Consider the following 23766-nt stretch of genomic DNA (forward strand, 5'->3'; position numbering starts at 1 on the left):
AAACGATAAAGTCACATTTATAGCATAAACCAGTAGGCTTTACTGGCAGCAAGCATCTTTCCCAGTTATTTGGTACATTCTAAATGTGTGGCTCATCACATGGCACAAAATATTTCCTCTCCACCGGTATGCAGTGGAAGAGGAATTAGACACAAGAAAGGCATTCAAAAGATAGCAAGTGCTTAATGGAGACAACCAAGGAGAAGCTTTCATCATGCAGCCATTCAGAATGACATTGGACATGTGACTGATTGGCACAGCATTACTTATTTTTTTTTCACTTTGATCATAAAATTACTAGGAAAGGCTTAATGGAGTTATAAATATCTTGTTTCCATGAGAGTCCTGGGAAGATAATTATAGCACTGAAGTCTTTACAAAGATAGAGCATTTATAAAATGATATTATCTAAGGACTCCAATGGATAACGCAGGGAATTCTGCACTCTATTCCCAGCTCTCCTATTGACTCACTGTGCTTTTTGGGCGAAACACTTCATCCCTCAGTGACTCAATTTCCCCATCTAGGCATTGGGGTAACAATGAGAATTACCCACTGCTGTAAAGTCCATATGGATTAAAAGCTGTAAGTATTGCTCATACTCATCAGAGCACTCAGGCCTGCTTACTGATGGTAAGGGATATCTGTAAGACTCTGCGTAAGCTATGTGCTGTCCTGAATTGGAACTGTCATATTTGTGTTACTGGTAAATGACATTGTAGAGTTACGGTCAAAATATTCAGAAGAAATATTTTAAATCTCTTAGTTCACTCTTTTTAGGATGCTGAAATTCAGAAATATTTTAGTCTTAATGCAAAGCTCGGAATTTAAACACTATGGACAAGTTTCCTATTGAGTAAAAATACATCTTTTCATAGAGCAACCACTCTGGAGGAGTGTTACCTAGAAGGTTGGTAGCAGCTACCTGCAAGATAGGAACTACATCTATACTCTCCAAAAATCTACCAGGCTTTTTCACTCGTGCTGCTTTTACTGCATTAAAAACTTGATACATCGACTTTCCCAAGTACCAAGCAGAATACTGGAGCAACAAGCATAAAAAGAGCTTTAATGTCCAGGTACAGTGCAACTATTGCTGTTCAATCTTTGCAGCTTTGAAAAGGACAAGTGAGGAAGGAGTCATGGCAAATGAGCAAACAATCGGGCTCAAGCTCCAGTGGGATACTATGCCTGAAGGTGATAACATGGATTTTGGATGTGAAAACGAGAACTTCAATGCTAGAGAGGAGGAACTGCATCTCACACTGATAGCACTGTAACTGCCCTGGCTATGACTCCAAAAGGCTGCTGATAAATTTGAGGCACATAAGAGCTGCATCAGAAAGTTGATGAAAATGTTGCTAAGCCTGTGAGGCCTTGGAGTTGATCTGGTTAGCTTAAGGAAGGGAATTCCGGCTCAGAAGTGACTTGAGCTGACCAGCTGAGTGTACCAAAGTTCAGTATGGGTGGGCATTTGGAGCTTGCTTTACCTTTCTGCAGTGGACTGAAAACGAGCAGATTCCCACCTGAAATGAGATTTTTGCCTCATTCTGAAAATGCAGATCAGGAAATGGAATTTACAGACTCCTCTGGCTGTGATGTCTTGCACTGGTAAATTGTGCTGCAGGCTGAAGACAGAGTTCTGTCACTCTTCCTCATGTCAAAAGTCTCAATCATAGCTAGACTTGACTCTTCCAGATTAAACACAAAAGTTTCAGTAGGTTCATAGTGTTGGTCTTTGTTACTGCTGACACACATCCAGAGGCAATTTCAAGGCACTGGCCTTTTATCTGGCCTTTATTCTGAAAACCATCATTGCTCAGAAAAGCATTGTGTGTCCTTCTGTTTGCTTGATACCAAAAGAAAATCAAGTGCTTTCCAGTATTGTGACATGCCTGCCCAAGCGTGATTCCCAGGTTAAAAATGAATAGATGGGCAGTGCAAGGTACTTAAAGAGTTCTACTTTAATTCTAATTACTCCTTAAGTAGTTCATTATAGCTCAAGGTACTGCCCAAATCATGGTATTATCATTTACTATTTTAAGCTTGCTTATACAACTGGCATAATACACAGATAAAAAAGGATCATTACATGGATGTTTTCAGGCATTAAACCCGAGGTTTGAATTTCATTTTTCTGAAAAAGTAAACCAAAGAATGTTTTACTGTCTGAAGACCTGGCAACTGGTCTTTGCTTACCATGAACTGAAATGAAGAACCACTTTGTTAAAAGCCAGTCTCATCACAAAGATCTGGTTGTTTCTTAAAATAACAGAAAGACCTGAATCAGCAGGAGATGGTTATATTCTGTCCTTTGGGTATTCATCAACATATTCAGCTTTGCTAAATTTTTCTTACAGACTCTGGCCTTGCAGTCTGCTTGAGAGGTTTTTGGACATGAATGGTTTGCACATGTAGGCACATGGGTCTGTAGGAACAAACTGGGTAATGAGTTCTCAACATACCCACAAGCCAGGACAAATGTAAGTGACAGAACATAGCAAAAGTTGCAATCACTAAAGCATCCTGAGCTACCACACCTGCCACCACTGATCTGCACATGACGAGATACATTTATCTCTCCACATGGAGATGTGCCAGTGTTGGCGTCTTTGTACAGGGGTCAAAGGTAGAAGCTGGGCAAAAGGTGGGAGCTGGGGCTGTCTGACCTTCTGGGCCGAGCATTTCACAACCTGGTGTTGTGCCACTGCATGTGCTGGTGGGCTGGTTGCTGAATGGGACACCTCTAGCAAGACCCTTTCTGCAGATTTACATGATGAACTCACAGCAGAGCAGGCTTCCTCCAGAGGTGGCACGGAGCAGCCCTGGAGCAGCTCAAGAGCAGAATCTAAACCAGAGGATCCATTTCTTCTCTCCTTTTTAACTTCCCTTTACTGTTCCCATCCTCTCTGGGAATTTCACTAATGCCCTTTTCCCCCTTCCCATCTGGGCTGTAAACCCAGTACACTCTCTCCTTCACGATTTTCAGATATCCAGGCTGCCCAATATCTGGAAAGCTTAAAGTTGGAGTGCAGTACTAGAAGGGTATGACTGACAGATTGATGCTTAGGTAGGACATAATGACTGGATGGACTAGCTATCTCTTTTGGAGCTCTGTCACACTGCTGAGAAAGCAGGAGGAAGGGGTAGAGACTTCCCTCTGGCTGATGTGGCAGAAGGACTCTCTTCAGAGATTGTTCTGCTACAATGACTCAGTGTCATGGAAACTATGACTGCCCAAGAATATCTGTGTGACAAAGACCATTTCCATTTTACCATCTCCAGTGTTCACCCTGCACAAGCGCTGGCAGTTTGTAGGCACTGGCACCATCTAGGGGCCAACTGTCAATCACTGATGCCATAATACATAAAAATAACACTATATATAAGCATACACTAACATATTATGTCTAAACAAAACATGTCATAGTGGAAGTGTCAAAACAGGCTGTGCGTGTAAGTTTTTGCTTCTAGGCATAATTCAGACACAAAAATAGTCTCAGTTGTTACTTACCTGCTTGAGCTGCTTATTCTCTATTAACTGAATGTGCATCTGATGTCATGTGCTGACCAATAACCCATAATTCACAATCATAGAACCATAGAATAATTTGGGTTGGAAAACACCTACAGAGGTCATCTAGTCCAACCCCCTTGCAATGAGCAGGGCATCTTCAACTAGATCAGGTCCTCTGCTTCTGGTGATATTCCAGTTATGCCTTCAACAGTCACCTAGAAGTGTCAAAATAATGGAATGATGATTTCAGGAAGAAAAGAAAACGCAAAAAGGCTTAAGACCATGGATCACACTTTAAGAGGATGAAACATATAAATATTTTTTTAAGATCTCTCAATATAAACAAAACTCCTTAATCTGACATTTTTAAATGCATTTCTGTAATTATGGATACAGATTGCTAAAAAGGCAAAGAAATCTAGTACAATGGACTTCTCCATCAAAACTGTCTAGCTGTGCTACAGAACTAGGGCTCCTGAATTCCACTTCTCAACAATTAATAAACAGTAATTTCCATGCTATTAGCTTTATAGGAATAATATTTCTCACAATTAATTACACTCTGTGGCTTCCTAAATAACATGTAAAAATAGTATTTGTAGTACCTTTATTTTCTTAATTATTTACATTCTGAAGCAGATTAAGTAACAAATTCAGCAGCTCAGTCTGTATTTACATGCCTACATAAGCATCTTGATTTTTCAGAGCACCTACAACTCTCAGAATTGCACAGTGCTTCTGAAAATCAGGCCATTTATTTAGGCGTCTATATTTAGGTCCATGAGTTTGAAGCGTTTGGCTTGAGGTCACACAGCTATGGCTCATTGCTTTTTTTTTTTATTTCCATTTGGGTCACAATGGGCAAGTCACTTCTAATAATTCTCATCACAAATCTAAGAACTAGCACGAGAGGTGGTAAGAATTACTTGCTAAATACCATCATGATGCTCAGCACTTCCTCAAATACACGACACTTCCTGCTTGGAGAATTTCAGTCTAAAAAATAAAGAAATCAGTGCATCAGAAAGATGAGACATTATGTTCAGAGGCTAAACTTATGTTCTGGTTCAACTGTGCTCATTTCCTGGATTTTACTTGTCTGGCATTTTTGTCATTTCCTCTATAACCTTATGATCATTCTGACAAGTCAGATATTCTAGCTCCCTTAATTTTGATTAGGTAAATTGTAGAAACCAAGTGCTTCTACTTGCTAACATGGGGCAACAAACCACAGTTCATTCTTGAGGAATTGGAGCTGACGTTAGCAGTCACACTGTTGAATTGTGACTGTAGCTTCAAGACTGCTTTTGAATTTGCATGGTAGCTTGCACAGGCCTTGACCTTAGTGAAGCAGTTACAACAGTTTGAGATTCTGCAGAGAGTAGGTCTTCAGAATCTCAAAGGACATCAAGAAGAAAGAAGGACATCAGGAGGAAAAAATAATCTTAGAAAAAAGGAAATCAGTTTCCTTACCATTCCACCTCTGCAGTTTGTCATCCCTCTTCTCCCCAAAGTGAGATGGTTGTAGCTTTGGGAGCAGGTATATACACAGAGATGCAAGCAGTGCTGCCTTCATTTTGTATAGGGATGATGATAACTGAGAAGAAACAGGCCGCACATAAGTGAAAACAATAATCTTAAATACCTTGTGTATTTCAACAAAATTAAACCCTCCTCATCTTCCAGCGTCCTCATTCAAATGGGAGAATACAAATCTGGCCGTAATGTTTCAGATTTGAGAGAACTGTATTTGCACTTAAAGATGTTATTTGTTACAGAACAAAAGGCGCTTTTTTTCTTTTCTTTCTTTCTTGAAATGGAGATTGTTTTAAAAGTCAATGAAACCCATTTTCTCCTTCAATCTATCATGCATCTAGGCTAAAAAAACATTTCTTGGTTAAAAATATTCCTTAACCAGAAATCGGGACATGGTATTTTTGTTGTTTTCAAAACTGAGGGTTAGCTGTAAGATAATAAAGCTCTGTTTTGTGGCACTTTATGTTAGATATGGAATTTTTGCAATGTCAAGTTATAAAGACTTTTCTTCAAGCAACCCTCACTCTCAGTAGCGGATGGAAGATGTGAAGACCGTTCCTATTCTCATTGCCTTAAAAGACATGAGCCTCCTGCCTGGCCCTGAAGATGCTCAGGAACAAAAGGGTCATACCAGAGAAAGGGTTTAGGGAGCAACAGAGCCAGATGTAGGGCCTGTCCCACTGCAAGGCTGGGAGCTCAGGGGTTCCCAGAGTGGTGTCGTAGGTTCTCCTACTTGCCTGACCCCCACATACCAGATTTGGAGAGAAGCAGCATCCCTGTGCTCTTCTGCATCTCCAGACCCCCACAGAAGGAAACCGCTGGGCTCCATGATAAACCTGATCATGGAGTATCATGTGCAAGGGCACTACAGGGACTGCAATTTTACAGCAAGCAGTTCTCATCTGCAGCAATTTTGCATTTGTGCAATTATTATTCTTGTACCTGAAACTGCAAAATGCTCTGTAGAGAAATGAAAAAAAAAAAAAGGGGGTGAGGGGTTAAGAAGAGACAGTCTTTGCTTTGCACATTTCTACTTAAACATCTGCAATATGTTGTATCTAAGCTGCTTTGCAGTTGCTATATGCATGCAGGACAGAACTGAAGAGGTGTTGAGACAATGCTGTCTCACTGTACTGAGTGACTGGGTGATAAAATAGCAGATGAAATTCAGCGGTGATAAGTGCAAAGTAATGTACATGGGAAAAAATAACCCTAGCTCAGCATACATAGACACTGGTTTGAGCTATCACTTGCTGCAGGAGATCTGGAGGTTGAAGTGGAAAGCTCTCTAAAAATGTTTATATGGGGCTAGTAAGTGGTCAAAACGGGGAATGGAACATTCAGAATTAGTATCTCCCCTCTTATGTGACAAGGGGACTCCCAAAGTCATCAGACTCATATGCTCAGAGTTCTTCTGAGTCCTTGTCCTTCAGCCACACAGCTCTTGCCTATTCCAGATCCACCAAAATTCAAGTCATTTTAGTAGAACTAAAGTTTTAAAGAAAGTAGTGTTTTCTAGTAAAATCAGAAAGAATAGAGAGGATGGTGGTAAAGCTTCACACTGGAAATAGAGAAAAATGCATCAGCTTGAAAGAGGAATAGTTGAAAGGAAATCCAGTTAAAGTCTGCAAAATAATGATGGTGAGAAGGTCAATAAGAAATTTCATTTACTGCCTCTACAACAAAAATCCCCATAATAAAACAATCAGGAAGACTCGAAAATGTTCTTACAAAATGAATTATCACAGCACACTGAGGAAAGCAAAAGCAAAAACAGACTTAAGACAAACTCCTGGAGAACAGGACCACTGTTAGCTACTAAGCATAGTAGCTTGGATACAATCCTGAGTTCCAGAATTCTCTACCTCAGTAGCTGCTGGAAAATTATAAGGTAAATAGGTGAAGAATACATGGTCTTCTTTTTTTACACTGTTTTACTAAGCATCTAGTCTTGGCTGCTAGAGATAAGATACAGAGTAGAGGGATCCAACAGTATGCTAAAAAAATATGCTAAAAAAGTAACTGAAACAATCAAGGGTACGCTAACGCTGATAAAGTCAACACTAATTTTACTTGCTTTATCCACTCTAATCTCCAGACTCAGACATTTGCAAGAAATCATCATCCATATCTGGCCAAAGAATTTGGGATTATCTCAGTGAGCACAAATACAAAAAGAAGCATTCACTTCTTGAGACTCTACAGATTTTGCGATATTACTTACTAATTTCTGTTGAAAAGAGAAAGCTCTTATCACCAAAGCTCCTGCAAAGGCTGCAGGACTGAGTCAGTGTTTGTATTTTGATGATGAGATGCCAGCATAACATAGAGGGGAAAAACATTTTGGTTGCAGTACTTCAGTTGTGTTGAAATTCACCAGGGTTACTTCAGTACATTTGAGAGGCCACTTTTGCGTACAGATTCAATCTGGAGATAAGAAGCAGGTGCAGAGTGAAGATAATGAGCAGCTCAGGATTTGGATGAGATGGGCTAAGCCTGTGTGCTAAGGTATCAGTAACAAAACTCCCACTCATTCTGTGGGAGCAGGACTACAGCACTGCTTGCAAATCTTGCAAGTAGCAGCTGTTTCATCACCTCCTTTGGTATTCTTTCCAGAATTTCAGCTTCCTACAGATTTTGGCACTCTACAACCACTTGGGATGTGGGGCAATGCCCACAGCATTTAGGAAGCACAGGTTACCTACTGGGGCTGCACGGCTTGAATAGCAGTGGGGCCTAAGTGAGTAAATGGTGTGACTCCAAAGAGGCCAGTCTCTTAGATGCTCTTACTCTCTTATTTTTGCAGTGCCATTTTTCCATGTCTAAATAATGTATTATTTTGTGACCTTTCCTAATAGAAACGTTTAATGCTTGCAACAAGGGATATTAAAGACCCTGAAATTGTTGCCAATCTCATTATTATCTAATCTGAAGGCATTTTTACTGCAATGGTGGAATTTGTTTTTCCCCCCTTCATCTTAGAAATAATGTCTGGATGCACATAAAAGTCAAAGTACTGATTTAGACATTCCTAATTTTTCCTGAACATGGGTTAGCTTGTTTCCATAACTGTAGAGATTCCCATTTTACTACAAGGAAAGCATACAGTAGGGCAATATCATCACAATGAAAATATTCTTCCCAATATGAAAATATGAAAAAGAATAAAACTTGAGACTGGCTACTGTAAACAAGACATAGTTAAGAGGCATGGGGATAAGAAGACACAAGGAAATTGTGTAACATAAAACGTGGGACAGTAAAAGCTCTTCCTACTCAGAATATTAAAATAAGACATTATGCAAAGGGAACACATGTAAATGGAGACAAAGGAAGATATCCCACCAGGTGTAATTCCTAAAACAAAACGCAAGATGACAAGCATATAATTTGATTTAAAACCTGATTAGTTTGTATTGTGACATCTTTGGTTCTATAGCTTGCTTTCTCTTCTACACAGTGCCTAAAGCAATAAGACCATGGTCAAGGATTCACATTTTAGGCAAAAGGCTAAAACAAGAAATAACTACTACTATCAGCTACGTATTATATATTAAAAAATAAAATTAGAACCAAAGAAGAAAGCCTGGAAGGTGTCTAAACCAGATATGCATCAAGGTATAAGTCAGTTCTTAGTTAATGGGACAGGAAGAAACTCTTCTTTTGCAAATACAACAACCTACAATGCATTGCTCTTTACATATTTGCAGAGATCAGGTGGGATACGCTATTGATCTCATTAATTACAACAGTCATTTTATGCTATTATTGGAAAATGCTGCTATAAATGGCATAGTTCTTTTTGTATATTTTTAACTAATGGAGAATTATTCCTTCTATAGATCTTTTATAGGGTATTTAATAATTATATGGGAGTCTTCTAGTTCTCCATTATATTCTATAGATTTTCAAAGCCATCTTTACAAAAACCTATTTACATTTCTCTATCACCCTATTGATTAAATCCCCCTCTCTTACATTCCAATGTGAAGACTGCAGAAAATCAGCATTAGCTTCTGATGCTTAGTAGTCTCGAACACACGGCTGGAAGAGAGAAAATAGACCTTCCTTTAATAAAGCATGCCTTGGGGGCATCTGAATGCTTTCTCTTCTTTTTAAAATCATGAGCGTGACAAGCCTTTTTCTGCTGTAACTGTGATGTTCCTTAAGCGTCCTACAAATGTACCTTCTGGCCCCATGTCTAATGGGGAGGTACAGCTTATTCACCTGTTAACCTCAAGAAGGGATGACAACTGGATCCATTCGAGATGGGGCTCACTTCAAGGGCCAGTTTCTTTGTTGGTGGTCAGGGATGGGAATGGTGCTTGTGAGTTCCATCCCCCAGAGGCACCAAGGGGCATTCAGAGGTTTGTCACCATACTGAGGTGTGCTGGCATTGTGTGAGCATCCATACGGCCTCTTCTTTCACCACACTTCTTCCCATCCCACCCCACCCCACCCCATCTCTCCTCTCCTCTCTCCCACCCTACTGCATCCCACATTTCCCTACCCCATCCCACCTAACTTTGCCCTGTCGCGGAATGGTTTGAGCTGGAAGGGACCTTCAGCCTCACGCAGTTCCAATCCCCTGCCACAAGCAGGGACACCTTCCACTAGATAAGGCTGCTTGCTCCAGACCCCGTACAACCTGGCCTTGACCACTGCTAGGTATGGGGCAGCCACAGCTTCTCTGGGCAACCTGTGCCAGTGCCTCAGCACCCTCACAGGGCAGAACTTCTTCCTTATACCTCATCTAAACCTATCCCACCCTTCTCACATCCATCCCACGTCTCCCCACCGCACCTCGCCTCACCTCACCCCTCACCACCCCAGGGCAGGGGGACCGACACCCTGAGGGAAGGAAGCTTTGCCTCGCACCGGTAACACGACACAAGCCGCGGCCGGATTCCCACCCCTCGCTGTGTACCGGCTCCGCCATGAAGCACCCGCTGGGCTCCCCGGTCCCCACACAGACCACAGACAGCCACCGCTAACAGAGCCCCGGCACGAAGCGGCGGGAGGTGAGGGGCGTGGCCAGGGCACGAAGGAGGCGGGGCCAGTTTGCTCCTCGCATTCTTATTGGTGGCTCCAGCTTGTCCGTTTGGGCGGGCGGGTTTAGTGATTGGCTTGTGGCTTCGCGTTGGCGGAGCGGGTAGCGAGAGGTGTGCGGTACGTTCCGGTCCTGGGGCTGCGGGAGGCGCGGGACGGCCGAGCCGCCGCAGGTAAGGGCAGGGCCGCTGCCGCGCAGGGGCTCCGCTTGCAGCCCTGCCCCGCGGGCCTGGCGCCGTGCGCCCGCCGTGGCGGGGTTATGTAACCGGCCCGCCGGCTCTCCCTGCCCCGGCACCCGCGCTTACCTCGGGGCTCCTTTCGCTGGGGGCCTTGCGGATGCTGGGCGAGCCCGGGGCTTCCCGCTGCTGGCGGTGGGGAGCCGTGCGCTGGGGCAGCCGGGCCCGCCGGCGCGGCCAGCGGCGGCTTGGTGAGGCGCTGGAGCGCCCGCCGTATGGGGCAGGCGATGAGTGCCGGCTCGGGGCAGGTGGGTGCTCGCAGCGCCGCGGGCCCGTCCCGGCTGCTCGTGCGCCTTGAGGCGGGGGTGCGTGCAGCGAAGCCCGTATCTCTGAGGGAGAGTCTTCTTGGGCTGCTTTAAAGTTGTGCAGCATCGCGCACCGGTGTTCGAGGGTTATGGGGCAGGTAGCTTTCCGCAGCCGTTGGTTTGTTTTATACACGCCTCTCCTAGATTCTTTTGTATCCCTTTAAAGTGTTTTGTCTTCTTGCTACTTGAGTTTGGAGTTTAATCTACTTTCCTTAAAGGAAAATGCATGATAGGTTTATGCAGCTGAGAGCATGCAAGTGAGAACTGTAGTTTAATCAGAGGTTATGCTTTATGTGAGCTGCTGTGTTAAGCTTTCAAATTCTGCACTTACAAATCGGTTTGCTCGGTGTTGTTTACCTACTTAGAACGGTTGCTCTGTGGAAAAGGAAAGCTCCTTTTCTATGGAAGTACATAATTACTATAAAGAAACTCTGCTGCATTTACTCTCGCAGTAAAACTGAATTATATGGTCGCACATCATTCCTGGACAGATGGAAGTCTGAATACTGTGAGAGTATAAATCTCAAAAACTACAAACACATAATAGTCAAAAGGACAGAAGATTGCTTTATGGAGATTATCAAATTTGCTGTCTAGTAAGTGCTGCCTTTCTTGTCCCGTTCTCCTTAAATTTCTGAGAAGGTTGTCAGCTATGTGATATAGCTTCTCTGCTGCTTTCCAGATATTACAGTGTTTACTCAGATTGTTTTGTCTTGAAAATGCTTGTCAGTGCATTGATGTCCTTGGTGTCTTTTTTTTTTTATTTAAATCACTTGTGTGTACCAGCAGAAAATTCTTTCCAAGGAAACAATGACGTTTTATTCCAAGTCATCAGTGTTGAGTACTTTCTAGGGGTCAAACACTGTGAACAGCTCCTGTTGCATGTGGTACTGACATACAGGATTTCTTTCTTTTTTCCTCCTAGCAGGGTAAAGGGAAGTAGGTCTTGGTAGGAATTGGGGTCTAGTTATGAATTTCACATTACAAGCTAGAGGGCTATTAAATATGTTCCACTGACCTCTGTGTGAGGTGACAGGTCTGGCTGCAGGCCAGCAATGTTGTAGTGCTGTGTGTCCCTTATAAAACTGGCTTGCTTTAAATAGCATAGTGTAGAGGCCAAGTGAAGGTAATCCAAAAGCTTGTTCTGGTTTCTTTGGTTTGGGGATTTTTGTTCTTTGAATGCCTTAATGTTACCATGGTAACTATAGTGGTCGATTAATCATGGCTCAGCTTCTTGAGTGTAAGAACAGCACGTAAAGTCTTCACACCTGGCATTAATTGCTCATAGTATCATCTTCCCATTGTGGAATGCTGCTGGAGTCTTGGTTTAGTAGGGTTGAGCGCCAGTGTCTGCTGGCTTGTTTTCTCCAGGGCTTCAGGTACAGACTGCTTGGCAAGCCAAGGCCAGTAGAGTTCCTTTACTAGTCATAGGATACATCCTTGGCATGGGAGGCACAGCAATATGCAGGTCTTGAACTGCTTGAGCTGGCCAGCCCTGCTTTAGATGAATAAAACTGAATAGTCCCTTTGGATGCTAAAAGCTTCCAAAAATAGTTACAAAGTCTCAGCTAAATTTAATACGACTAGAATGTCGATGGAAAGGATTAGAACATTTGGGATTTGCACCAGTTTGAAAAAATAATAATAAAATCCTCTTCCTTATATCTGCCACTTCTGCAAGAGCAATAGTGGAGGTTGAGGCTATTTTTGTGTGGTGCTAACCAAACTGGAGTTAAAAATGCAAGTGGACTCCACTGTACCAGTAACTTTTGTTACTGCAAGGGGAATAGTCGGTGTCCAGGTGGGAGATGCAGAGGTGCAGACTGAGGGAAGGGGTGACTGTAGTCTGTATTGCCTTTGAGACTGCAGCAGCTCATTAATCCTGTCATGAGGTCCTGTTCTGCTCTCTCTGAGGAAAACACCTCAATTTAAGTGCATGAGAGCTTTCCACAGTGAAGAATTACCACCCCATAAAAATAATACCTGTCTCCAGTGTTAATTTTCCAGAATGGAATGAAATTTTAATAGGCTACTGTTATCTGAACTACGCTGATATCCTTGTGCCTTCTTCCAAAGTCTTCACTGTGGGTACAGGTGCTCCAGCAGGAGCTGCAACCTTAGGCTGACATGACAGGAACGGCTGACTGTGCTGTCATTAATTCAGTGAATGTTTAAAGACTGATCTGCCCCCCCCCTCCAAGACTGATACTCCCCCCTCCAAATTATGGTAAAACTTGCTGTTTGGTTTTGTACTTTAAGTAGCAGAGGTAGAATCCCTGTACCTTTTCTGGGACACTTCTAGAAAAACAACTGCAACTTTTTTTTTGCCCCCCCCCCTTTCTTTTTTTTTTTACCCAGAAAATTTTCATAATTCCTGTAGATATGGTTTCCAGGTTTGTACTTGGGACTCGATAGTACTTTTAGTTTACAGTGATTATATTTAAAGCTTCTATTTGTACCATTTTGTTTGCTTTATTCTATTTTTAGCCATGTTGTTTGTCATAGCAAGCAGTGTTTAATAAAAAAAAGTAAAGTTTCCTAGCAATTTCCAAAGATTTGTGCCTGTTTCTTTATGTCCCTCAGGGACTCTTCCTAAAACCTCTTAAAACTGGAAGATGGTTGCCAAAGAAATGCTTTATTAGTTTCCATAAAAACAGCGGATAAATCTATACCTGCTTGGTGGTACATAAAGCTTTGGTCCATTCAGACACTTTGTGTGCTAAAGTTGTCTTAATTCAGCAAAATTTCATCTGCAGTTCTTTGCTCTGTAGGGGTCTGACTCCATCACAAGATGTACGTCTTTGCCTTTGTGGTTCGACACTAAAAAAGCAGTACTTTTTGATAACAATTTTCAGTAAGCTATTTGCCAGAGAATATAATATTTTGCTGGTCTCTGTTAATTGTAATTAGAGGTTGTAGCATGTCTAAAAATAGTGAGGTGACGGAGCGAATGCTTAGCTCCCACCTCGAATCTCTACAGAGCTTTCAGTTATAGTATCTGTAGGGTTGAACACTGACATAACCTAATTGTTCCTGTGGGAAGGGTGTTTGCTTCATGGTTTGAACTGTCGCATATTTCAAGCTCTTGCACCCATTGACCACAGGAGGAGAAATTTCAAGTAATTTAGTATTTTTCTAATGTGAAAGCTTAAGATCAAAACCCTACACCAAACACAGAAATAGTATAGAAACACAGACTGTATATGGGTGAACTTTATTTACAGGGGTTAAACAGATGTGGCAAACAATCAGCGTTAGGGTACACGGACTTGGGCTCAGGTTTGTGTATGTTTCTGTCTTTGAAGGGGAACAATCCTGCTATGGAGTTTATGATTGTGGTCCCTGTTAAGATCTTGGTGAATTAATCGAGCATCAGAATTGGTGCTGGATGATGCCTTAGTGTTGCTGTTACGGTGTCACTACTTCTTTTGAAACTCTGGATGACAACTTCTGGTATCTTATGTATTTAAAAATATCCTGATTTGGAAGGGAGAAGCAAATGCACAGCTCTCTTTGGAGTCATTATATTTTAAATGCAAGATAACTATGGTTTACTCTTACTTGGATGTCTTTCTGGTTGGGTTTTTTTGTAAGAGGGACAACAGGAGAGGAGGAGTCAGCTTATTTTGTCAGCAGCTGTGGAAAGGAGCTTTAATATAAATGGGAATGTGATCACATGATTGTATGATAGTTACATAAAAGATGACTTGTAATTGGGTTTATTTTATATGACAGTGCAGTTCATGGATTATACATGATTTGGAATTAATTATTTTAAGGGATTTGAAATGTAAATTCTTTTGTTCCAAATTAGTAGAATAATCAGGAAGAGAATATTTTTTGACAGAGAACTGCCTGTGGCTAAGTAAATTCAAAGAAGCTACAAAATACAAAGAAGCTACCAACAAAAAAAAAATCTGAGCCTTAAGTTGTTTGACAGACATAATAAAGGATGTGTAGTTAATTTGTTTTATTTATATATATATGTGTGTAAAGTTATTGATAATGCAGAAGAAGGTAAGATTTCCATCTCATGACTGGCTGAAGATAATGTCCCATATGTGACTTATTATGAAGTTCATGCAGAGCTGTGAAAACTCAAGATTCTAATTTCATGAATGCTTCAAGTAGGTTAGTTGCTGAAAAGTACAATTCCAACCTTTGCTGTTGTCTCTCTGTTCCCAAACTTGGCCTAAGTTGGTTGCTACAAATATTTACACAGCTGTGAAGTTGATCAGGTCAGTTACCTACTTTATGCATAGAATTAAACCCAAACTTTTCTCCTTAGGCCTGGTGTTTCAACTGTATCAGTTTGGTTGTGCCATGAATCAGAGTAGGAGATGCTTTTTTCACTACAAAAGATGGTGTGGGGCCCTTCTCTGTGTAGGAAAATGACCGGTGTTGGGGGCAAGAAGCCTGAAGTGCTTGACAGATTATGCTGCATCTTTTGGCAGAAGTGCTTGTTTGTCCATTCAGTCTGAATTTACAGCCCAAAGCATTGAAGTGTGCTAACAAATGTTGCTGATTCAAGTATGTTTGTCCCCTCTGATTGTCACTGAGCTGAGGCTCGTGGGCAGTTTATTTCTCTTAGGGAACATACATGTCTTTTGTTAGATTTCTGTTTGAATTGTGGTCCTGTGCTTAAAGTTGTGCAGCACATGGCCCTTTCATAGCAAAGTAAAATTTGTGAAACAATAGTTATTCCATGCAAATGTTCTTACCTGCACGGGTCCCATCTTAAACTGGGCAGAGATCAGGGTACTGTAAGTTGACTTGCTAGTGAAGGGAACACTGGCTAGGATTCTGGGTACATCTTAAGCGTAGAAGAGATGTGCGTGTACACACACCCACCTACAAGTCTTAAAGAAAGAGATGGTCAAAGGCATGAGACACTGACTTTCTTAAGAAGACTTGGCCAATACCCAAGTCCCACTGAGCAAATCTGTCTTAAGAGTTGCCTGAAAAAAGGAGCAAGCTTTTCTTGATAAAGAGCTCTAGCAGAGCAAAATGACTGCCACATGATGTAAGTAACTTATTAATTTCTAATCTCAGATGGATCTATATATTGTAGAATTGCTTGCTATAGTGTATGCTTATTCCCATATTGCCAACTAATATGGTTAAAAACTTGAACTTCATGGTTGTAACTCAGAATGCTGTTCTGTTTTGTTGCTTGTCCTAGTGGTTTTGCTGAATTCTTAATTTAAAAGCCTCCTTTCCGATCTAGTACCTTATAATATGGAGGGAAAAAACCCCTCAGCAGTTTAGTGAAGGAACCTGTAGACCTGACTCATGTCTATACACTTCTCCACACCCTAATAGCTTTGATATGCATTGGGGAACAGGATAGATGGAACTTGTTACCTGCCATGAGGTTATTTTTAGCGTTACTATGGTACTTTCATTGTAAAGTTAAGCTTATTTATTAGACTAATAAAAAGTGCATCATATCAGTTAATATAAATAGTTTTATGGAAAACAAATCAAAGTGTTGTATTGCCTCTCTTGCTCTGCTTTGCCTCTAATTTCCATTCAACCAGGATCTCTCTTTCATTATATCCTAGGACATTCTTGTAGGTCCTAAACTTCACTACTCCCATTTTGGCTTAATTTTACCCTTCTCACTAGGATGCTTATTGAGTGTTATTCATAATCCAAATTCCTTCAACTTTTGAGTATCAGCTTGTGTCACCTTTATCCTTTTGACTCTGTTGCGTAAAGTTGGCTTGAAACATCCCCCTCTGCTGACTGGACTCCTCCAGCTTAATGCTTGGGTTGGCGGGGAAGGTTCTTGGCCAGTATGACTCTAAAATAGTCAGTGTCCTCACTGACTTCAAGCATGTTGCCTGTTGTGAATGAAGTACTTCATACTCTCAGGCATGTAAACTTTATTTTGTAACATATTGTGCTTGAAGTTTATTTTTATAAACCTAGAAGCAATGAATCTCAGCACATGCTAGACATGATGGTAAGCATGTTTAGAGATTGTGTTTGGAGTAGAAGATCTATTAATATTCTCTGCCAGAGTGGTGATACGTTCTGAATTCAAGTGTCTTCCCAGTGAAGTGAGTTTTGCCTTTTTTTTAATGGTACTTACTTGGGTACGTTTATGCAGAAATCCATGGTAATGCTAGGCTCAAGTGAGTTGGCTCAATTACCAGAGGCACTATTGCTGTGACACTAAGTTCCTACTACATTAATCCCTACTGTTGAAGTAGGCATCTCTCTTGCCACTTATTTAGACTTTCTTTTCAGTTAGAATTAAATTCCTAAACTGAAATTAGTTGGAGCTACTTGTGCTAATATCAAAGTGAGCTGGTGAAATTACTGGTGTGCATGTGATAGTCTAAAAACCTGTCCTTAGGCTGACACAGTAAAAGGAGGTAGTTGGCCTGAGGCTTTCATACTATACCTGCTTCCTTACAGCACTGCACGCTTGCTTGTTTTAAACCCCTCCCTTCTAAATCACATGCATGGAATACAAGACTAGAGAACTATTCTGTTTTTAGCTGTGTAACATACTTTGGTACCTGGAAAAGGAGGACAGTTAAGATACTGTGACCTGCCAGCTCTCTGCAGATAGCTACATGTGCTCCGAGTGGTATTGCTGTACAACACTTACCTCTGGATAAGGTCCCGAGTTATCCTGGTCTGACCTTGTGGTTTGGACTAGGTGACCAGTCCAGGCCCCTTCCAGCCTTAGCTGTTGTGAGTAATACTGGCTAGTAAATCTATTACGTGATTTGAAAGTGTGGTAAGTGTGGACTCTGTGCTCTAAACTGATACTTTTGAGCATGACTTCAACTTGTTTTCTTGAGGACTTCTATTGTTAGCCCTGAAACCTCAGCAATAACTTACTGACAGTTCTGTAACCTTATGTCATGGAATGCTGTGCTCTGTTATCAGCTAAGTATCATTCCAGAGCAGCAGCAGAAATGGAGTTATATGAAAGGCACAGGCATGGCAGATTAGCTCCATAGAATTGTGCAGGTTTGAAAAGATTTTTAAGATCATAAAGTCCTAACCATTTACCTAGTGCTGCCAAGGGCTAGCATGGCTTTGTCTGGTGATGTGTTGGTACCAGTGTGGTTCTTAGTCTCTGCCTTAGCCCTGGCATCAAGAAGTTACTTCTTTCCATTTGCAGCTGCCTTTTGGGGGGCAAAGATTGCTGCCGTGTCCCTTTCGATCTTCTTCGGATAAATTTATCACTTTTACAAATGAGCAGAATATCAAAGCAATGCCCTACTCCCCTGAGAAAATCATTACTCGAGCAGTGCTGCACAAGCACTGATTAAGGAAACAGGTTTTAGTAGGTTTTGATTCAAGAAGACATTAACAGGGACTTAATATTCCTGTGTCTTTCTATTCAGTTTTTAACTTTCACAAATAAGTCTTCTATATTGGTCTCTTAAATATGACCTGATTAGGCCTTGATCCCATGACCTCTTAAATGAATGGATCAAGCTTTGAACTAATTTAGCTTTGCTTTACCAAGATTAAGTGTAATAAGCCCATAGAGTTTAATTTTGGACACTAGTCCTAAATAGTGCATTTGAACTAATATTTACAATTGTTTATAGAGAATAGCAAGTATGCAGTAGAGCAAATCAGAAACAGATGAACATACTGTTTATGTAATTCTTTAACTCGTTCTGAGGAGGTAAAGCAGCCAATGATTACATGTTGTGATTAAAAGAAACAAAAATATCAGGGCATTTATTATGCTTCTCCATGGCTTCTAGTCAGCTTATTGGAGCTCTGTAGAGGTTATAGCTGATGTGTATTACACCTGTACTAAGGACTGATAAATACCTGAATTTATGCAAATTAACACACCAATAATTAACTGGACCTTTACTTAGTCCTCTTGGATGGTATGAAGTTTACTCTTGTTACCAATAGTAGGGATAGTATTTGATGTATGGGCTTGTTACTTGTGTGTCACAACATTATCTTTCTACTATGACAGATTTGGAGTAAATGCTCCAAAGGCATTAGTATTTTCCTAAAGGGTGCTGAGAATCATCTCTCAAGTCCACTCTTCCCTTAGCTTTTTTTAATTGTCAAAGTTATTTTCACTTTCATCTTGCCCAACGCATTACACTTTTTCTCTAAGCTGACTGTGAAATCGGAGGCACCAGCCTGCCTTCCCAGCAGCAAACATGATTCTCTTAAACCTAAATACAACCCAATATTTTCTCTTAAGGCAAGGGCACTGAAATAACGCTTCTGGTTGTGTTCAGTAGCTTGTGCTGGTATGCTTAGGTCTCTTCTGTGCTAATAATTAATACTAAAGCAGAGCCCCTTTATTTCACCCTTTGGTGAAACTAGTTTTAATGCCCTGCTTCAGAGGCCAATTGCTGCCTTAAAATAGTGTAAAGTACACTTTCTATGAACTACCCCCCCAAACTAAGGATTTCTGGTTAACTTATGCATATGATATTTTTGAAGTGTAGTGTAACTGTATCTCTTCTTGTTGCCAGGGATGAGGGGAGACTCGTACTTCTTTGGAATGCGCGGCCTGGGTCACTATGGTTGCATCCCGGAGGATGGAGCACACTTCTTGCTCTACTCTATAAATGGAGACACCGATTTAAAGAGATGCTTTGCAGAGGAAGATTTTCATGAAATAATTGACTTCAACGATCTCCCGAATTCTCTCTTTGCTTGTAATGTTCACCAGTCTGTGTTTGAAGATGAGGACAACAAGGTACAGTGTTGCTTTCCATATTTTCAATACAAGAGAAATGTATGCCTTACATTTGTATTTGCTGCGGTTTCAATGAATCAGTTTAATCTGTCTTGTACAGAGAAAATAGAACCAAACTATGGTTTCTTTCTAAGGTGACAACAATACTCTGCCATGACATCTATTTCAATAGCTTAAAAAGCTTTCATCAACTCTGGTGAGCAAAAATGTTCTTTTGTCCAGATTTGTAGCATACTGAAATGTGGGTAGAGGTCTTCAGAGCAATTGTAGCTGCAGTTGTGATGGGGGTGGCAAAGTTAAATGTGTGAAAGTTTCTCCCACTTGCTGATCACGTACCACTGTGATGGGAGGCTGCCTTTACTGTATCTTCTCATAGGATCTTTATGTTGGAAAAGACCTCAAAGACTGAGTCTAACCGTTAATTTAGCACTGCCATGTCCACCACTAAACCATGTCTCTAAGGGCCACATCTACACATCTTTTAAACACATCCAGGGATGGTGACTCCACCACTACCCTGGGCAGCCTCTTCTCCAATGTTTGATAACCCTTTGGGTGAAGAAACTTTTCCTAATGTCCAATCTAAACCTCCCCTGGTGCAACTTGAGGCCATTTCTCCTTGTCCTATCACGTGTTACCTGGGAAAGGAGACCAGCCCCCACCTCACTATAACCTCCTTTCAGGCAGTTGTATAGAATGATAGGGTCTCAAATGTTGTAAGTTATCTGAAATACTATTTTATTTGGAAAATCTAAAATGAATGATAGTAGAACAAAGACACGAAGAACTATGTGAGATTACTTTTAACTCTGTAGTTTGACTAAAACAGAATGTTGAAAACAGTATCTTAATATAAAAATAATTTTAAAAAATCACCTTTTTGCAGGGAGTGTTCAGTTCCTGTTTCTTAACCTAGTATTCTTCCTGATGGAGATGTCAGGGATGGAAAACTGATAGCTTTGTGCTTAATTGCCTGATGAAATAGTCTAGGCTAATTGTTATAGGCACATCTGCACTTATGTTGTGCCATTCTGTGGAATTTCAGAACCATTTGGTAATGAGCTTCATTTAAGTTGAAGGGGTTTGAAAGCACAATTTTAAAGGAAGAAAACAGAAGTGTGCCCAGAACTAGAGAATCTCTTTGTCTCCTGCAGAGTTTCTATCCCCACTTGCTCCTGAGCTTTCTTCTCTGAGAGCTCTATTCTGGCATTTAGCTGGTGGCTTAGTTAGAAAATGGAGTGGATGATTATGTAAGTACGTGGGATAGCAATCCCCAAAGACTTGCAGGACTTAAGGATGTCTTAAGAATAGCAGCTGGGCTGTGGAGGTGGATATTCTGTTCCGTGTGCATTTCTGTAAACTATCTGTCAATGACATGGATTGAACAGCTCTGTTGGCAGGTAAGTAGTTACCCCCATAAGTCTATATTTAACTAGATGGGATTACCTTCAGTTTTCTCATTAAATCCAAGGACCTGGGGAGCTGATTATGATTTTTATTCCTGTAGAGCATGTACTTGTGTTCCCAGTTGATTAATACTGGTAATCCCTTCTATTATTAACCATTGCTGCAGGATAAGAGCATACATGAATTCAGTATAAAATATTGCCAAGTTACTAAGCTGAAGTTTAAAATCTCACACAATAAGTGCTGCTTATAATCATATCTTCAGTTATATATTGATCCTATGTAAAAATAGTGGTACACAAAACTCTTTAAAGAACATACTACAATAATGGTTATATTTGTATTAGTTTCATTGTGTTATCCATTCTACAGAAAGTAATGATTTTGCAGTGTATCTTTTGTCTCTTACTCCTGACCTATGCTTTTAGGAGGAAAATGGAGGTATGACTGGTTTGGAAGTTACAAGTTAGGTGGTAAAGAAAGCCAGAGAAACCTGTCATTTTGAAAGGTTGCTTAGATTTGGTCTGTGAATGTGCTGTATAAATAATACTTAAATATATAAGCTTCTAAGTGGCTCTGGCATGCAACAATATTAAAGTTACATTGCTGAAGTGCCTTAAGAGGCTGAACTGTCAAATTCAGTCTTTGAATATGCAATTATCTAAGCAATATTCTCTCTAAAGATAGGTTTTAAAAGCCAATGCCTTAACTGCTTCATGTTTTAATTTGAAGACACTTAGCTACTGTGTCAGATACAGGGTAAGTTCCAGTCTGTGCTTGAGAAGGGGCTGGCAGCAGCCTGGGGGTAACATTTACCTGCATGTATGCCAGCACTGTGGATATGCTGATTCACATTGTCCAATCTTACTGCATTCTGTATCACTTATACACTTTCACTAAGCTCACGTGGCTGTACATCACTTCTTGGAAAGGATTCAGTGCTGCCTTATCAAGAGTGACTGTGGCATTTGTAGGAAGCCTGAGTTTTGGACCTTCGTTCTTCTGAAGATGAGGAATTCTTGCAGCTGAAGGCCATGTTCTTTACAGATTAAGAAATTGCATCAGGCCAGGCTTGAGTCTACTCCTGGCTGGCACCCTAAGGTCTCAATACAGACAGAGTGAGTCTGAAGAGTTGTGGGCCCTGAGTCTGAAGATGAGCATTGCCATCTGGTGTAAAGAAAGCTGCTCAGGAGTGACTGCCTGATCCTAAACAATGGCAGAAGAAAGAGGAAATACACATTTATACTGGCTGTGTATATCTGGTTTTGCTACAGTAACAGTATGTAGTAAAAAAATACTTCCTTGCTTTCAGGCCTGTGTTCTTGGTCAGGAGAATGCCCTGGCTATGTGGGTCAATGATACAGGCATTTGAGGATTTGCACATGATGGTTTAGCAGCATCAATACACTGTCAGCTTGCTACAGCTAGGGGGGATGTTTTTGTTTGTCTCCACTCCCATCATGGATAGCCTGCTCCTTCTTACAGAAAATGGAATTGTACCTTCTTTACAATGCAACTAGAAAATACTGAGTTTTTTTAACTTTTAAAGAACAACAAAGGTGTGGAGAAGTAGATTATCTAACAGCCCTGTTCCAAATCTGGGGTCACATCCAGCTGTGCCCCATAACTGTTCTGTGTTATGATCACTTATTTTAGCATATGACTTGTTAATGGTAGGGGCAGGCTTTTTGGAGTGTGCAGCACTGGCTTTGTTGGGTCGTGGAAGTCCTACTCTAAAGAAACTAAATAGAAAATACTCCTAAACCCTGATGATTACCACATGTCTCTTGGAAAAACTGCTGGGACTGCTTATATGAGCAAGATAGGGCAAAATTGAGACTGTTATTTTTGGCTGATGGTGTGACTGAATGGGAGGCACTGCTCCTTTTATCTTTCCTGAAAAAGCAGCTGTGGTGGGGAGCCAAAGGGCATGACTGATTAATCCTAAGGGTGGATGTGTGTGTTTTAACAGTTAATTGCTGCACGTAGCCCCTAGGGCTTTCTGGATAGTAAACCTTTTGTTGTGAACTTGTTATGCATATATCACTGTTTTGTAAAAACATCCTTTTCTGTATTATGACTGTAATTTCCTTCAGGCTGAAACTGGTAAGCTCACTGTCAAAGTGAAGCATCTTTGTCTCTTAAAGATGGTTTCTTCAGATGCTGTAATGCCTCAGGAACTGCTTACACAAAACTGTCACTATTAGAATATGCTTACGTGAGGGAAGGATGTGTTTCCTCAAGCTGTTTAGAGGCTGTATGCTCTTCATTTTGCCACTCTTTTGGCTAAAATCAGGAGGAGCACCTATCAAACTTGATAGTTGTATTTTGGATAAAGAATGAAAAATCAGTTTCTGAGCATTTTAGTTATGGTGAAGCTGCCTAGGAAGTGGTAGCTGAAGTACACTAAGTGCTTTTTCTTGCTAACTTAATTAAAACCAATAGGAGAGATTATTATTGATAATTATTAAATTATTATTTCTGCATGAGAAAATAGTGACCGGACAAATCCAGTTCTGGACTTCTCAGTACTAGAGGTATGAACATACTGGTGAGTGTCCAGTGAAGGGCCACTTAGATGATGAAGGGACTGAAGCACCTCCTACGAGGAAAGGCTGAGAGAGCTGGTAGAGTTTAGCCTGGAAAAGAGAAGGCTCTGGGGGATCTTATCAGTGTGTATTAACACCTAAAGGGAGGGGGCAAAGAAAATGGAGCCAAGCTCTCTTCAGTGGTGCCCAGTGATAGGACCGGAGGCCATGGGCACATACTGAGACATCAGGAAACGTTTTCTTACTGTGAAAGTGACTGAGCACTGGCACAGGTTGCCCAGGGTGGTGGTGTGGTCTCCTTCCACAGATGTATTCAGAAGCCTCTGGAGATACGGTCCTGGGCAGCTGGCTTGAGCAGGGGGGTTGTTCAAGATGGACCTTCAGAGGTATCTTCCAACCTCCACCAGTTTGTGATTCTCAGAACATATGATGAAGTGTATCCTAAAAAATTCTTCTG

At 41.1% G+C, this 23766-nt stretch overlaps 1 protein-coding gene and 1 long non-coding RNA gene across 5 annotated transcripts in view; one reads left to right on the forward strand and one right to left on the reverse strand.

Moving 5' to 3' along the window:
* Positions 1–3455: 3455 nt before the first annotated feature.
* Positions 3456–10066, reverse strand: LOC136015622 (uncharacterized). Of its 2 annotated transcripts, none has more exons than XR_010613270.1 (5): positions 9981–10066; positions 9032–9097; positions 4991–5114; positions 4455–4513; positions 3456–3732 (listed from the first exon to the last, which is right to left on the reverse strand). It is a non-coding gene; the product is annotated as an uncharacterized LOC136015622 (long non-coding RNA). The 2 variants fall into 2 exon arrangements; XR_010613269.1 differs by having other exon boundaries at positions 9932–10013.
* A 114-nt stretch (positions 10067–10180) lies between these two features.
* Positions 10181–23766, forward strand: part of RCAN2 (regulator of calcineurin 2) — an 85599-nt gene continuing 72013 nt past the window's right edge. For all 3 annotated transcript variants that reach the window (XM_065681802.1, XM_065681803.1, XM_065681807.1), the window contains exons 1-2: positions 10181–10275; positions 19127–19353. In XM_065681802.1, coding sequence (XP_065537874.1) covers positions 19129–19353 — 225 coding nt within the window. In that variant the 5' untranslated portion in view covers positions 10181–10275; positions 19127–19128. The remainder of the gene's footprint in view (positions 10276–19126; positions 19354–23766) is intronic.

This window comes from Lathamus discolor, chromosome 5 (genome assembly GCF_037157495.1).
Source record: "Lathamus discolor isolate bLatDis1 chromosome 5, bLatDis1.hap1, whole genome shotgun sequence".
Classification (NCBI taxonomy): Eukaryota; Metazoa; Chordata; class Aves; order Psittaciformes; family Psittacidae; genus Lathamus; species Lathamus discolor.